Source organism: Bactrocera dorsalis, chromosome 3 (genome assembly GCF_023373825.1).
Source record: "Bactrocera dorsalis isolate Fly_Bdor chromosome 3, ASM2337382v1, whole genome shotgun sequence".
Classification (NCBI taxonomy): domain Eukaryota; kingdom Metazoa; phylum Arthropoda; class Insecta; order Diptera; family Tephritidae; genus Bactrocera; species Bactrocera dorsalis.
In genome coordinates, this window is record NC_064305.1 from 46,856,700 (window position 1) to 46,870,952 (window position 14,253).

General features: G+C 33.2%; 1 protein-coding gene across 3 annotated transcripts in view; it reads left to right on the forward strand.

Annotated features, from left to right (window-relative positions):
• The window catches only part of LOC105226367 (UDP-N-acetylglucosamine--peptide N-acetylglucosaminyltransferase 110 kDa subunit), a 162,803-nt gene that overhangs the window by 83,496 nt on the left and 65,054 nt on the right, over positions 1-14,253 (forward strand). For all 3 annotated transcript variants that reach the window (XM_049451231.1, XM_049451229.1, XM_049451230.1), the window contains exon 6: positions 7,246-7,442. In XM_049451231.1, the coding sequence (XP_049307188.1) occupies positions 7,246-7,442 (197 nt within the window). The remainder of the gene's footprint in view (positions 1-7,245; positions 7,443-14,253) is intronic.

The window sequence follows — 14,253 nt, forward strand, 5'->3', positions numbered from 1 at the left end:
AAGATTATATCTAGCATTAGTAATAATAGTTGCCCACTCAGAAGGAGTGTGAATAGAGTCCACAGGCATCATGGTGTGCCCAGGTAAAAGATAAGTTATCTTTACTTGTGTGATTTTTATTGCGGTTTTCAAGAAATGAATTAACATTGATATCATCGCATGGTTTCGATTTTGCCCAGCACAGCTATCAGAATATAAATTAACAACGCTATGGGTACCGTTTTGCTCTAACATATTCAAATACTTAAAAAGATGAATTTCTCACAAAAAGCACATTTATCTTTCTTAGGCAAGTGGAATCCAATATTAAAATTTGTTTTGAAAATATTACTAAATACTCTTTTTGATAATACTGATGACAAAAACGATATGTTTTGAAATTCTTCAGGTAAATATACTTTAGTGCTTTTAGTGCGGCAATTGTGGGATGGAACAGCAGGCAACATCTCAATGAACAATTTTAACTGTGCCACTTTTACTTCGTCAGATTTATTATGAGGACGAAGATTTTCCTGCCTGCGCGAGTGGTATTCAGAGTATTATTGGCATTTTCGATGGTATATCTTAAAGACATTTGGGGTCTTCAGCAAAAATTGTTGGCATACTTTAATATTCTGTCTATTGTAGCTTATAAAATATTCGTATGATCTTTTGCGAACATTACTACTAGCTCTTTTTCTACCAATCGGTCTTTCTTTCACACATGAAAGCAGGAAATCTTTTTGCCTTTTATCACAACCTAATCCCCAATAATTTTCTAAAATATTAATCCGATCATCTTCAGTAAATTTATTTGCACATGAGTTACCACATCTTTTACTCATACAAGGATTAGGTTGCACAGATTTCCTCACAGCAGCATTATGATTTTTTTTTGATAAAAGGCGTTTCGGTAAAGGTTTTATTTTCCTGTATCTTCTTTTACCAACACTCGTTTCTTCTTCCATTTTTTTGAGCTGACACAATTTCATCTGAATCACTGGAAGATGTTATGTCTACATATGACACTTTGTTTTGGTTATCTGAATCCATTAAAGTATAAGAATTATCAGTATCAGAATCACTGTAATCAACAAGTTTGTTTAGAGGTAATGGTACATGTTGGTTGGTGTTTTGTTCAAAATTTAAATCGGTATTACAAAACAAATCAATCAAAGATGCTGATGTATCAGTTAATATTGGATCAATGTCAATATCGTTGATGCTGTCTGTTAGTAAGAATTGATTTATTACTAACGTATTTTGCTGTATGTTCTCGGGAAAGGCACTTTCAGCATTACTCTCTTCTGTTAAGAGGAGTGGTGATATTAACTGCATAGTTTCCTTTATTCGGGAGTATAAAAAACAATAACATACAAAAACAAATATCGCATAAATAATGTAAATGAGAGAATATTATATGCAATAAAATTTCAATAACCAAAATTAAAATATAAAACATACCTTAGCTGCTGGAGTCGACATTGTTGATTTATTTGATAACTGTCGTGTTTACTATCTACAGTACGATTATAACTCAATTAACACAAAATTTGATTAGGCGTCAAACTATTTTGAAACAATAATCCAATGAGAACGATGTTTGTTTCATCAAACCTTTCATGGAAATTAACATGTGACGACAGGTACAAGAATGGTTTGCATATACGAGTAGTAAACACCGTTAGGTCAAGCACTCATGTCGGTTGCGATAACAAGTATTGTCGCTTGCACGACATGAAATTGTGCGCAAGGCACTTAAGATAAAAACGCTAGGTGTCGCTTACGTTAAGGTTTTAAAAATGTATGTATTTAACGAAATTACAAAACAATTTTGGATTACGTACAATATTAATTTTTACATTATTTAAGTAAATTTAGTAACATTTTTTGTTTTGGTCCGAATACTGTAGACGCAGTGCATAATATTTAGAATAGGCGACAAATGAACCAGTTCTTTTAAAATGTTTAAAAGCTCTATGATTTCTGTTTTTTAATTTAAATAAATCTTTCGAGAATTTTTGTAATTTTACTTTTATTAGTTATGGGAACATACTTCAGACACTCAATTCAATACCTCCATAATAATCAGAGCAATTTACAGTAGAAAGTTCACTATTCAACTTTTCATTCCGAATTAAATTAATTTGGTTCATACCCAACTCGGACATTTTTTCCAAAAATTCGTTAAATTATGACCGATTGCAAATCAGAACACATAAACATCAAAACCTTTCCATTTCCATGAGGCACATGGTAAATTGAAGTCACCCAAAAGGATTATCAAATCTGAATTATATGCCATTGAGATAGCACTTTCGATTAAAGATGTGTTGAATATATACGGATAAGTCCGATGGGGAGGTATAAAAGACAGGTTTAATTAATCAAATATAAACATAAACAGGAACTTACGAAATCTTCACAAAGAATCGAAGAATGTACGGCAAATAGAACATCTCCCAGAAAAATTTGCGATTTTAACCATGTTTCTTTAAATCCAACTATATGAAAATTACAATGAGTACTGTTTAAGTGGAAATCAGTTAATTTGGTATATAGACCTCTAACATTGTGATAATAAATATTCAGCGAATTTTTAGTACTGTTTTTTTTTATTTCCGTGGATACTTTTTTCTAAGTTTCGGCACAAATTCATGTGGCCAGAATGAACTATCTTAACTATTTTTTTCTAGAGAAACGTTTTTGCTTTAAACGATTATATACTTTTGTCGTAATTGAAGTTAAACTTACGAATATGGATATCATCAATTGTTAAATGCGACAAAAAATAAGATTTGTCTACAATCGAGGTATCTTTGGCAAATCTATATATAAATATGGATTTTTTTGGTGGTATTACCACCGAATTTCTAACATCTCTTACATTTTTTGGGGGAGCGTCTTGTTCTTGTTGAGATGCATTTTACGGTTAGATAGAGTTGCCCAAAAAACTGAATTCTTTGGAAGTTGACGGTTCATCACCTTGAAGGAAAGGTGAAAAAATATTTATAAGGTCAATTGTAGGAGAAGTACTCTTCTGTACAAAAGAACTATGTATTACTTCATCAGAAGGACGTTTACACTTAGGGGCGGGCTTGGAGGAATCATTAGAATCCTTTAGACACTTAAAAGATTTGAACAATTGTTCACTAGGCTTTGTTCATTGTACCTAAATTTTTCTGTGGGAGTTACAAGATCCCGTCCGATTTCATTAAAGCCATTGCGTGTCTGCTTATAAACTTTAAATAGATCAATTTCAATCGATCTACAATTTAAACAGGACCAATCCAATCCCTTGCCGTCAATAATAGAATATAAATGTAAGAGACACGATACTTATTTCTTCTGCGCAATCAAATCATTTAATAAATAATTAATTAAACGTATTAAAATTGAAAAATCGCACAAAACTTCACAGTAAAAAAAAATCACAGTTTGAAGTTTTGACCCCGATTTATCAGGTTATATGTCCTTCGTGAAATGAGTCCCCGCACTGTCTGAGCACCTTTTTGAATGCCCAATGAGTCCCACTCTTTTAACACTTCTCAATACTTCGACTCAGCCGAAATATCACGAAATATCCTAGATCATCAAGTGACTTCGATGACAATCTGCGTGAACCCTACCACCTAAATGGGGGTCAGATACCCCTTACAACAACAATAAAATTTTGCAGTTGTTAATTGACATGTCGCAAAAGTTTTTATTTACCTGACGTCAATATCATTTTGTTCGGTTACAGCGTGAATTTTAGGTATTTATTATTATGCCTAAAAACTGTTGAAATTATAATATAAAATGTTATTTAAAGTAAAACTGAAGAGTTTACTTGCCTTTGAATTTCTTTTTCTTTATTTTGTTACATAAAATTAAAAAGAATGTGCGAATATATCAAATTCTTGCCGCTCTCAATTTTTATTTCACAGTTTCAATTATACATACATATGTACGTAGTTAGATTTACGCTCATTTATCAGATTCCCATTCAGGCTTATTTTTGGTTAGTATGGAAAGCAAACAAGAAATTATGAAATTCTAACCGAACAAATCTTAAAATTAACGTTGGTTCCAACCAAACTATCAAAGGCAAATGAACCTACCAACTTTGGTTCAATCAGGTCGAAATGGCAACTCTTGTCAGGACTATACGGATGACTCATGAAATAGATGTTTGGAGTGCCCAATAATTAACTTATTTCAGTCGATGATTGAAAGCTCGCATTGTCGTGATAAAGAGTAATCCGTCTTGCGCAGTTGGTCTTTCTGATTTCTTTCTTGAAAGACAAATTGCAAAAGATGGTTGCGCACCTTCCAAAATCTACTGTTCTACGTTTTTCTAGTGGCATGATAGCGACAATTTCAGTGTTTCTACATTAAAAAATAACAATTTGTTTCGAAGTGCTTTGTGCGCAAACAGCTTTTGTGGAAACACTCAAATAGTCGACTGTTTCTTTTCGGGCTTATACGTTTTTTTAACATTTCTCTCGACCAATCGACACGAGGCTTTTTTTTAAGTAATCGGCAAATTGTGTTGAATCCAACGTGAAAACTAAATGTAAATCAAGTGTTCATGCAATATTAAATATAAATATGTTTGCCTCTCAATCTTCCGATAGGCCACTTGACGATCTTGCACCATCAGTTTGAGCACAGCATCAATAGTTTCCGGAACAACAACTGAACTGATCAAAAATGTCAAACTTTAAGATAAAGTTGTAAGTTGCCAGATTGCAACACTAGGGTTGCCAAATCTCGAGTACTAATGTATAGATGTAATTTTGTACTCACAAAATGTTGCACAAAATATGAAATTTTTGTTCAGTTATCGTTTGTCAGATCCGTAGGTAATTGCAAAGCTGATGAGCGAGCAAGAAAAGGCACCTTAGAGTCACTATCGGTAGAATGGGAGCGGGTCGGTGTTCCCGTATCCTCTTGTATTCTACTACTGGATAGCTGGGTTTCGCGGAAGCTTTGCAAGTGCTGTGCCACCATCGGTAATTGCGCAGTCATAAAAGCCTTCTGACCCAAGATTGATCGCATGAGATCTAGTGATCTCTTTGCACCTCAGTAACGCTAGCCTCTCTCTAGTTGTGGCGCTTTTAACAGGCCATTGTCCAATTGGCGTCCATGCTGTATGGTTGGGAATCTCACCAGACGCCGTTTGCAGAAGCTATTTGGAAGAAGATGAGGTAAAAATAACTCAAAACTTATTTTATGACTGTCCCGCGGTTGGGAGATCAAGTCTTTAACACTTAGTAGCGCATATCTTCAGACATCCCATCGAACTGGTGGGAGTAGAAATTAAGCGTCTTTGCAAATTTGTATTGGCTACTAAGCGTTTTGCCAATTTGTATGTCCAAACACCGGAGTTCTTATTTTCTATGGCTACATATACCAGTCCACGTGCGATCATCGATCAGCCCTCTACCCTAACCTAACTTATCGTTTGTCTGTAAAACGTTTATATTTTCGAGATGGATAAAGAGTAATAAAGATCCGACTGTCATGATAAATTGAATTTCGTATGTTGGTCCGTCTATCCTCGCAGGCAGGAACTTGTTTACCTTTGCAAAAATAGAAGTATTATCTCACATATAAAGCGACTCAATTAACAAAAACAATATGGAATAAAATAACTGAGTAAGATATTATGCTGCAAAACTTGTATACAAAGGATCATAGCAGGGAGAATAATTTTTGGTTTTCTGAAAAAGGAATGTGGGTGTCAAAAAGTTTAACGTTAATATCACAAAAAAAAAATAATGAAGCTACATTGATGGTCTTATAATTAAAAACGATATGCTAGAAAAAATCAAATCACTGTATACTTTTTTTAAGAAGTGCACTGTAAATTATAAGCCCCATTATTCGTAGTGCAGACTATGAACGTTATTGTTAAATAAACACGTGACTATTTGCTGATTGGTTATTGAAAACATTAAAATTATTTCCTGGTTTGAGTAATAATTGGGAATAATTGGGAACGCGCAGTTCTTTATTTTGATTCTCGTATTTTTTTGAACTTAGCGATGAAGTAAGTATACATCAATTAAAAACGTTTTAATTGTTAGAATGGGCAAAAAACAGTCATGTACTCCCAAAACGAAAGAGTTAATTGTAAGGTACTGTCAAAAGGAGGAATTGTCAATGTCAGCTATCGCACAAAGGTTTGTTTGCTCCAAAAACATGGTATTAAGAGCTATTCATTTGTATAATAAAACAAAGAAATTTGAAACCCCTACCAGGAAGAGCAGACCTCAAAAGACCACTCCAGCAGAAGACCGAATAATTTGTAGGACGAGCAAACACAACCCATCCTGACTTAGCGTGGAAGTTGGACAAGAAATTAATGTAGAAATCTTAGCTCGGACGATAACAAGGCGTTTACAGGAGTCGGGACTTTATGGGTGCATTTCGGAAAAAAATTAGTTTGTATCAAAAAAATATTAAGAAGCGATTGCGATTTGCAAGGGAAATGCTGAAGAAAAATACCCAATACTGGAATAGAGTTCTCTGGATTGACGAAAAAAATTGCGAAAAATTTACGAGTTGTTTCAAATGGTTCAACGAAGTTGGAACAGCATATCAGTGCAAACATGCCAACAATTAATCCAAACTTTACCACGATGGCTAGCCAATGTTGTTAAAATTTGGGGGATCCAACTAAATACTCAAAAAATTTAATAAATTTTTTTAATTTTATATAAATATTTTTAAGTTGTTACTGTCGTTTGTAATTATATGACCAAACTGATTTTGGTATTCTTTGTGTTTACCTCATTTTCATAAAAATAGAATTACGTTTTTGATTTTTTTTATGTAAAACTCAAATAAAATGTGATACTTTGTTGATTCCATGTATAGTATAGTTTTTATGAGGCAATCTAAATTTTTAAAATATGCAGCAAAGTCGTTTCTAATTATAAGACCACCACCGTATATGAATCAATCCTAGCTGCAACATTTCTCACCAACAGTTGTGCTTAGTTGTACCCAAACTAAATCATTCCTTACTTCTTTTATTTATTTATAACTGATATATCGTGCATCAATAAAAATATACTACAACTCGCATCTTAAAACTGTCGATTCATGATTATTAAAATAGAGCTGATGCTCTTTTGGAACCACTTTTTTTCAATGTTTTTGATAACTTATACTGGATTATCTTAACTTATGATAACTTATATTACATTATCTGAATTATAATGTTTAAACTTTGGTTGAAAAATATTTACAAAACTGATATTAAAATATTTTCAGGCTTGCTATTTGAAAGCGATTGAGACATGTCCGGGTTTTGCTGTAGCTTGGAGCAATTTAGGTTGTGTTTTCAACGCTCAAGGAGAAATTTGGTTGGCAATTCATCATTTTGAAAAAGCTGTAACTCTGGATCCGAACTTTCTGGATGCGTACATAAATTTGGGAAACGTTTTGAAGGAGGCAAGAATTTTTGACAGGTAGGTTTCATTTTTTCTTTGGAAAACATTGATAAATAACTAAAATAAACAGTCAGCCAGCATCCCAATCAACGTCATACCATATAATAAAAGATCATCTTTCTCTGGTAATAATATGTTGTGATGTCAAAAATTGATAAAATGGTGATAGTACTAACTCTAACCGAAAATTTTAAACTTCCGGTTGGCTTTGCATATATCGGTTATGTGTGAGATGACTCAGCAGAATTAAGGGAACTTTTTATTCTGGATATACTATAGTTTACGACCCGGAAAATTATGAAATCGGTTCACGAATTACCCCTGCTCCCATATACTACGGTGAAACATGTTTTCGAGTATACTTGAATAATACTCAGCAAACTTCCATCAACGCTAATATACCCTTTATAGGGATTTCGTACTTTCCACCTGACCCTAAACTGTTTATGTCGGTCAATATGTTTTATATTTTGATGAAATTAAGTGGACAAGTCGTTTTTCTTTTATTAATAAATATCACATACATATCGTCACCTGAAATGCAAAATAACGTATCATCAAAAAAAAATCGAAATTGAGTGTCTTATTGATTACGCTGTACTACTTCAAATTATATACTTACATAATATTACATATGTTCAACATTTTCTGGTCCTGCGGTCATATATAAACCAGTCTTATTCAATATTAATATTTTGTTTCACTCATGTTCGATTTTATTTCGTGTTTCATTCATGCCACTGTAAATTTCTGAAAATGTTGGTACGTTATTTTGCATTTCAGGTGACGATATACTCATTTAAGTTAATTTGCTTGATCATTATATATGTGACCTGGTCTACGAAAAGGGAGCTAACGTGCGAAAACTAGTTTTCTGGGAAACAGCTGTTAAAAATAAACAACTCGTTTCGTCAGTTTCTCGTTATCTCATTTGATTTTTTGACACCTAAGCCCCTTTTTCGTAGACCAGGTCACATATAGTAAATATCTCAGACATAATTCAAAATATAAAAATTAAGCTAAGTGAGTTTACGACCTAAAGTACACTATAAGTTAATAAAATACAAAATATGATAGTAACAAAATTCATGCATAAATTCGCAGAATAGCGAAAATGAAATATTTCGTAAAGTCTTGTTTGATTTTTGCCAGTACTTGAAAATATGCCTAGGACTTTAGCCTTTGAAAATTGCGAGAATATAAAATCTTCGGTTATACCCGCAATTAGTTGTCATTTAAAAGATAGCTAAAAAATCGATTTGCCATTCATTGTTAAATGTACAGTATCGTCATCATGTATACTGCGTACTAGTTGGTGCTCGCATGTGGTCTAATTAACGATAGCGGAACGATGTCTTGTGTACCTATAATAATGTACTATTTTTTGTTCAGGTAGTATATCAACGACATTTAATAAAATCACATTAATTTCGGTTGCACCGAAGTTATAATGCCTTTCACAAGTAAAAACAAGTTATCATACAGGAAATTGGCGTTACACAACTATCCCCGCCAGCTTTAGGGGAGATATCCAATAAAATGAAAACTAAGAACTTGACTTTGATCGCTCAATTTGTATGGCAGCTGTCAGGTATATAAATCAAGAATAATATGAATTAATATAACAAGATAAAACTTTACACGAATCCTGCCTTATGACTACCGCAGATTTCGACCAATATGTGACTTTCCTTAATAAAATTGAGAGAGCGTGTTTTTCTAACAACGGTGCATTTTTGTGCTTGGAATGAAAACAATCGCGCGAAAACTTGCCGTAGTCCTTATATTAGGTTGTCAAAAAAGTCTTGCGGTATTTTCGCTAGTTGGCGCTGAAAGCGCGTAGTTCTAGTTTTATTCGTCGCATCGGGTCATGCTATACCTTTTTCGAAAGCTCATTTCACGCGCTAACACGTGTTTGATTGATTGTCGTTTCTTTTAAGTCGTTCGTGAGTTATAACGTCGCAAACATGGAGCAAAATAAAGAGAAAATACGGCATATTTTACAGTACTACTACGATAAAGGCAAAAATGCATCTCAAGCCGCCAATACAATTTGTGCAGTTTATGGACCCGATACAGTTTCCATTTCCACCGCACAACGATGGTTTCAACGTTTTCGTTCTGGTGTAGAGGTGGTCGAAGATGCGCCACGCTCCGGAAGGCCTGTCGTCGAAAATTGCGATAAAATCGCTGAATTGGTCGAAAGAGACCGGCATAGAGCAGCCGTAGCATCGGTCAAGAGCTGGGCATGAGTCATCAAAAATTCATTTCAATTTCAATAAAAATACCGCAAGACTTTTTTGACAACCAATATAACTAACAAGCCTTATGTATCTGAAGGTATTTCCCCTGCTTTATTACGTGCAAATTGCAAGAGTGTGAAATGTTCGATTATACCCGAACTTAGCCCTTCCTTACTTTTTTTTTAATCATTCATTGGTCTGCATTAATGCTGTCGTGTTCAAAAAATCCCTCATTTGTTCTGTGCATATGCCAGCGTTTTGACAAATCGTTGATACACTTTTCAAACTCGGTTCTCATACTCTTACAACATGTTTATAAAGATTATAATAGTTTTTTTCACATAGTGGTATTACATTTATATATAATATAAACTATAGTTACTGTCCACGTTTCATTGTTAGTCCAGTCATTATAGTAAGTTCTCCTCGGAATTCGAAATACCCAGCTGTAAGTCTGTAAATACTTGTATATTGACACCCTAAAAGTTGTCTCAACACCTACATATGGTAGGGTGTACGCAACTATTAAATTTCAAGGTCAAAGGTCACAAAAATCGGGTTTTTGCGTTTTTCTGTAAATATCAATATTGTAGAATACAAAATTCTCTACAAATTTTGTTTGAAAAAATTTTTCATACGGTCAACCGTTTTCGAGATAGAGGGCGGAGAGCGCGCGGTCACAGCATCACTTCAAGTCGACCGGTGCCTCCGGTCAAAACGCGCCATATATAGTTGATGAACTATCGATAAATCAATGATTATAAATATTTGTCAATTTTTATTAACTATTATATTATATTTTATCATTTTTTCCTAACCTACCCACTTTATTCAGTATTAATTTAATTGTTAATGAAAATATAGGAATTATATTTGTATTTAAACCTAATTAATATTAATAACTTCTTACATGATAAAAAAAAAACAAATAAATTATGAATTTATCTTTTTATTAAAAAATATCATTCAATAAATTTATTTTTATTAAAAGTAAAAAAAGGAAATAAAGGGTACAAAAACTACAATTTATAATTTTAATTATCTTCTTCCTCTTCATCGTCGTATGGGAGCCATAATTGCATGGCTCATTGAAGTACATTATGTTTTTAAATGATCAATTTGTCTTCCTGTTTTTGACGATGACTTCTTCTAAGAAGTGCAATAAAGTTTTTGGAATTTCTTGACTAACATTATCCAACATTTTACTAGGAGGTGGATAAGATATAGTTTCAACTATGGATGTTCGGATATCTTCTCTAATAATTGCTGCTGCAGCTTCTACAATTCTTAGCCTTTCTGCTTCAGGATCTATTTTTTTACTTTCGTACCAAGCTTTTGATAGAATATTAGCTTGTGCATCACGGAAAGAAATGATTGTGAAAGCTCCAACTTTCTTTGTAATTACGATATCGGTTAAGTACTTCTGTTGTAGTCTTGTAGTGATAGTTTTATCATCTGGCATATACCCTGTCAAGATATCTTTAAGCTCTTTTAGTGTGAATTGAGAATCATTATTATTTTCGATGTAATTGAAAATCTCTAACATAGCTTCTGTAACTTGATTATCTTGACGAGGTTTCTCAAGAGGCGATGATGATGAAAATTTATTTGAAAAGCAGCATGGTACTTCGTTTCAGCAGCGATCAAATCATACCGTAAAATTATTCGACTTTTCACCAATTCTCCGAAATCATTCCCACGTTCTTCTGCTTTTTTGATAACAGTTTTTTTTATCTTCCGCCTGTATTTTTCTCTTTTCTTTTTCTCTGCAGCCTCATCAGCAATATAAACATTGATTCTTAATATCAAACACTTCACCTCGTTTTTTACGGAGTACTAACGGAGAAGTTATAGTTTCTCCTTCTTCTTGTTCCCGTTTTGCTGTTTGGATACAGTTTTTACTAATGTAAACTCTTCGGCACTTTTCATGCACTTTAACAAAGATTACTGATTTTAAATTATCAATTTTTCCGTAGTTTCGTTCGACACTTGCAGTTCGTAGAGATTTCATACCGCGCACTACTTCAGTAAGCGATTCACTTCCCGAAACTGACTTATTACACAAATCAGCCAAAGTTTTTGAAATTGTACGTCCGTAGTTTACCAAGATACGATTCAAACTGAAACAAAGAGAAGACGGTCGTAGCTGTACATCTTGAACATATGTCCCTACTGGCTATAGAAAAGTCCGTAGTGTATAACAGGGGCCCGTATAATTCCCAGGTAGAATTTTTGACGTAGTGGAAGGATTTTAAAATTTACAGATTTTAAAGACGATGCACTTAATTATTTTCTATTTAAAATGTCATTAGTGTTAATGGGAATATTATATTATGATTTAAGTTTTTCCCTTAGTTATTTTTTAATTTTAGGAAACGGTGATCAGTATTATTGAATAGATATAGATTTAAGGCTTAAAGAAAATGATAAAATATAATATAATAGTTAATAAAAATTTACAAATATTTATAATCATTGATTTATCGATAGTTCATCAACTATATATGGCGCGTTTTTGACCGGAGGCACCGGTTGACCTGAAGTGATGCTGTGACCGCGCAGTGCACGCCCTCTATCTCGAAAACGGTTCACCGTATGAAAAAATTTTTTCAAACAAAATTTGTAGATAATAAATACAAATAGCAAAAAACCCATAGGAAATGAGATATTTACAAAAAAGCGCAAAAAACCGATTATTGTGACCTTTGACCTTGAAATTTAATAGTTGCGTATACCTTACCATATATAGGTTTTGAGACAACTTTTAGGGTGTCAATATACAAGTATTTACAGACTTACAGCAGGGTATTTTGAATTCGGAAATTCTTACCTAATTTAAGCTTAAATGACTGGACAATGTGGCTGATACATACATAGGTAGTACTACTAATACCATCTATATGATTTCTATTAGTTAGATTATAACTATTAGTTAAGGTGATGTAGCATTTTTGGTGAAGCAACTTGTGTTAGTTTATAAAAAAATTAATCTAAAAGCATTTCGTGTGTTAATAAAGCATGGCTTTTTGGATCTTTTGAGATGCACGTGGTATGTTATTCATCGAATGACTACAGAGCCAGTTTTAATTCATTGCACTGCGTATTTGGTTGCAGTTCTATTCTACCATTCCCAATATTTACCAATTTTATTATATTTTAGAAAGCATCAGTTTGAAATTGTACGCATATAATTCATCGTTCTCGTTTAAGTATTGCACTGCTCTGTGCAATGCTTTGAAAAGATTTCTGTATAACTTAAATTATAATAGACCTTTTTACCTACACCAGTTATTCCGTTATATTTTTATGCTAGATATCGCGTTTAGTTTATTATGAATGCATTTGCGTCCTTCGCCCAAAATCTGACAAAGTATCCGCGATAATAAAGTAAGAAAAAACCGTTAACTTCGGCTGCACCGAAGCTAATATACCCTTCACAGGTGCATTTCTTTTAGTAACTATGTGTTCAGTTTGTACGGAGCTATATGCTATAGTAATCCGATCTTTTCGGACATTATATTATTACCTTAAGCAGTAATCCATGTAAATTTCGTGAAGATACCACGTCAAATGCGAAAGTTTCCCTTGATTCCGACCGTATGGTTTGTATCGCAGCTATATGCTGTAGTGAGCCGATCTGAACAATTTCTTTCGATATTACATTATTTCTATGAACAATAACTCATACCAAATTTCGAGAAAATATATCGTCAAATGAGGAAGTTTCTCATGCAAGCATTTGATTCCGATCATTCAGTGTGTATGGCAGCTATATATTATGTATATGTAATTAACTGATCTCAACAATTTATTCGGAGATTACATTGCCTTAGGAAATAATCTATACCAAATTTAGTGAATATATCTTGTCAAATGCAAAAGTTTTCCATACCAGCAAAAAATTCCGATTGTTCAGTTTGAAGGCAGCTATATGCTATAGTAAGCCGATCTGAACAATTTCTTCGTATATTACATTATTATCTTAAAAAATAACCTGTGCCAACTTTTGTGAAGATGCATTGTCAAATGTGAAAGTTTTCCATACAAGAACTTGATTCCGATCGTTCGGTTTGTATGACAGCTATTGCCTTGTTCAGGGGCAAAATCAGTATAACCCATATACTAAGCATGTATGAATATGAAAATTTTTACTTATTTCTTTCTATTTTTGAATTATAATACTAAAATTTCCAGATGATTATTGCATGATTTTGAACAATGCTTGTGATTTGAAATATAATTTTTGCATTTAAGAATTGTATTGACTTTTAACATAAAGATATAAAAAGTATCCTACGTCCTTACCCTCCAAATCGGTTCTGTCGTTCTTGATATATAAGTGGTGTAACTAACACAACTTTTTTATGTATAGGATGACGAAACTGGTTGAAATCCGGCCCCCTCCTCCAATAGGTTTAGTGTACATATTTTCTAAACCACTAAAGCTACAACATTCATAATCGCCTATATATACGAGCTTATACCGACAGTGTGAAAATGGATTGAATTGGATGGCAACCCGACTTACTCCCCATATAACTGTACGACTAAAAGCGCGATAAATCACTACATATTATAAAACAAAG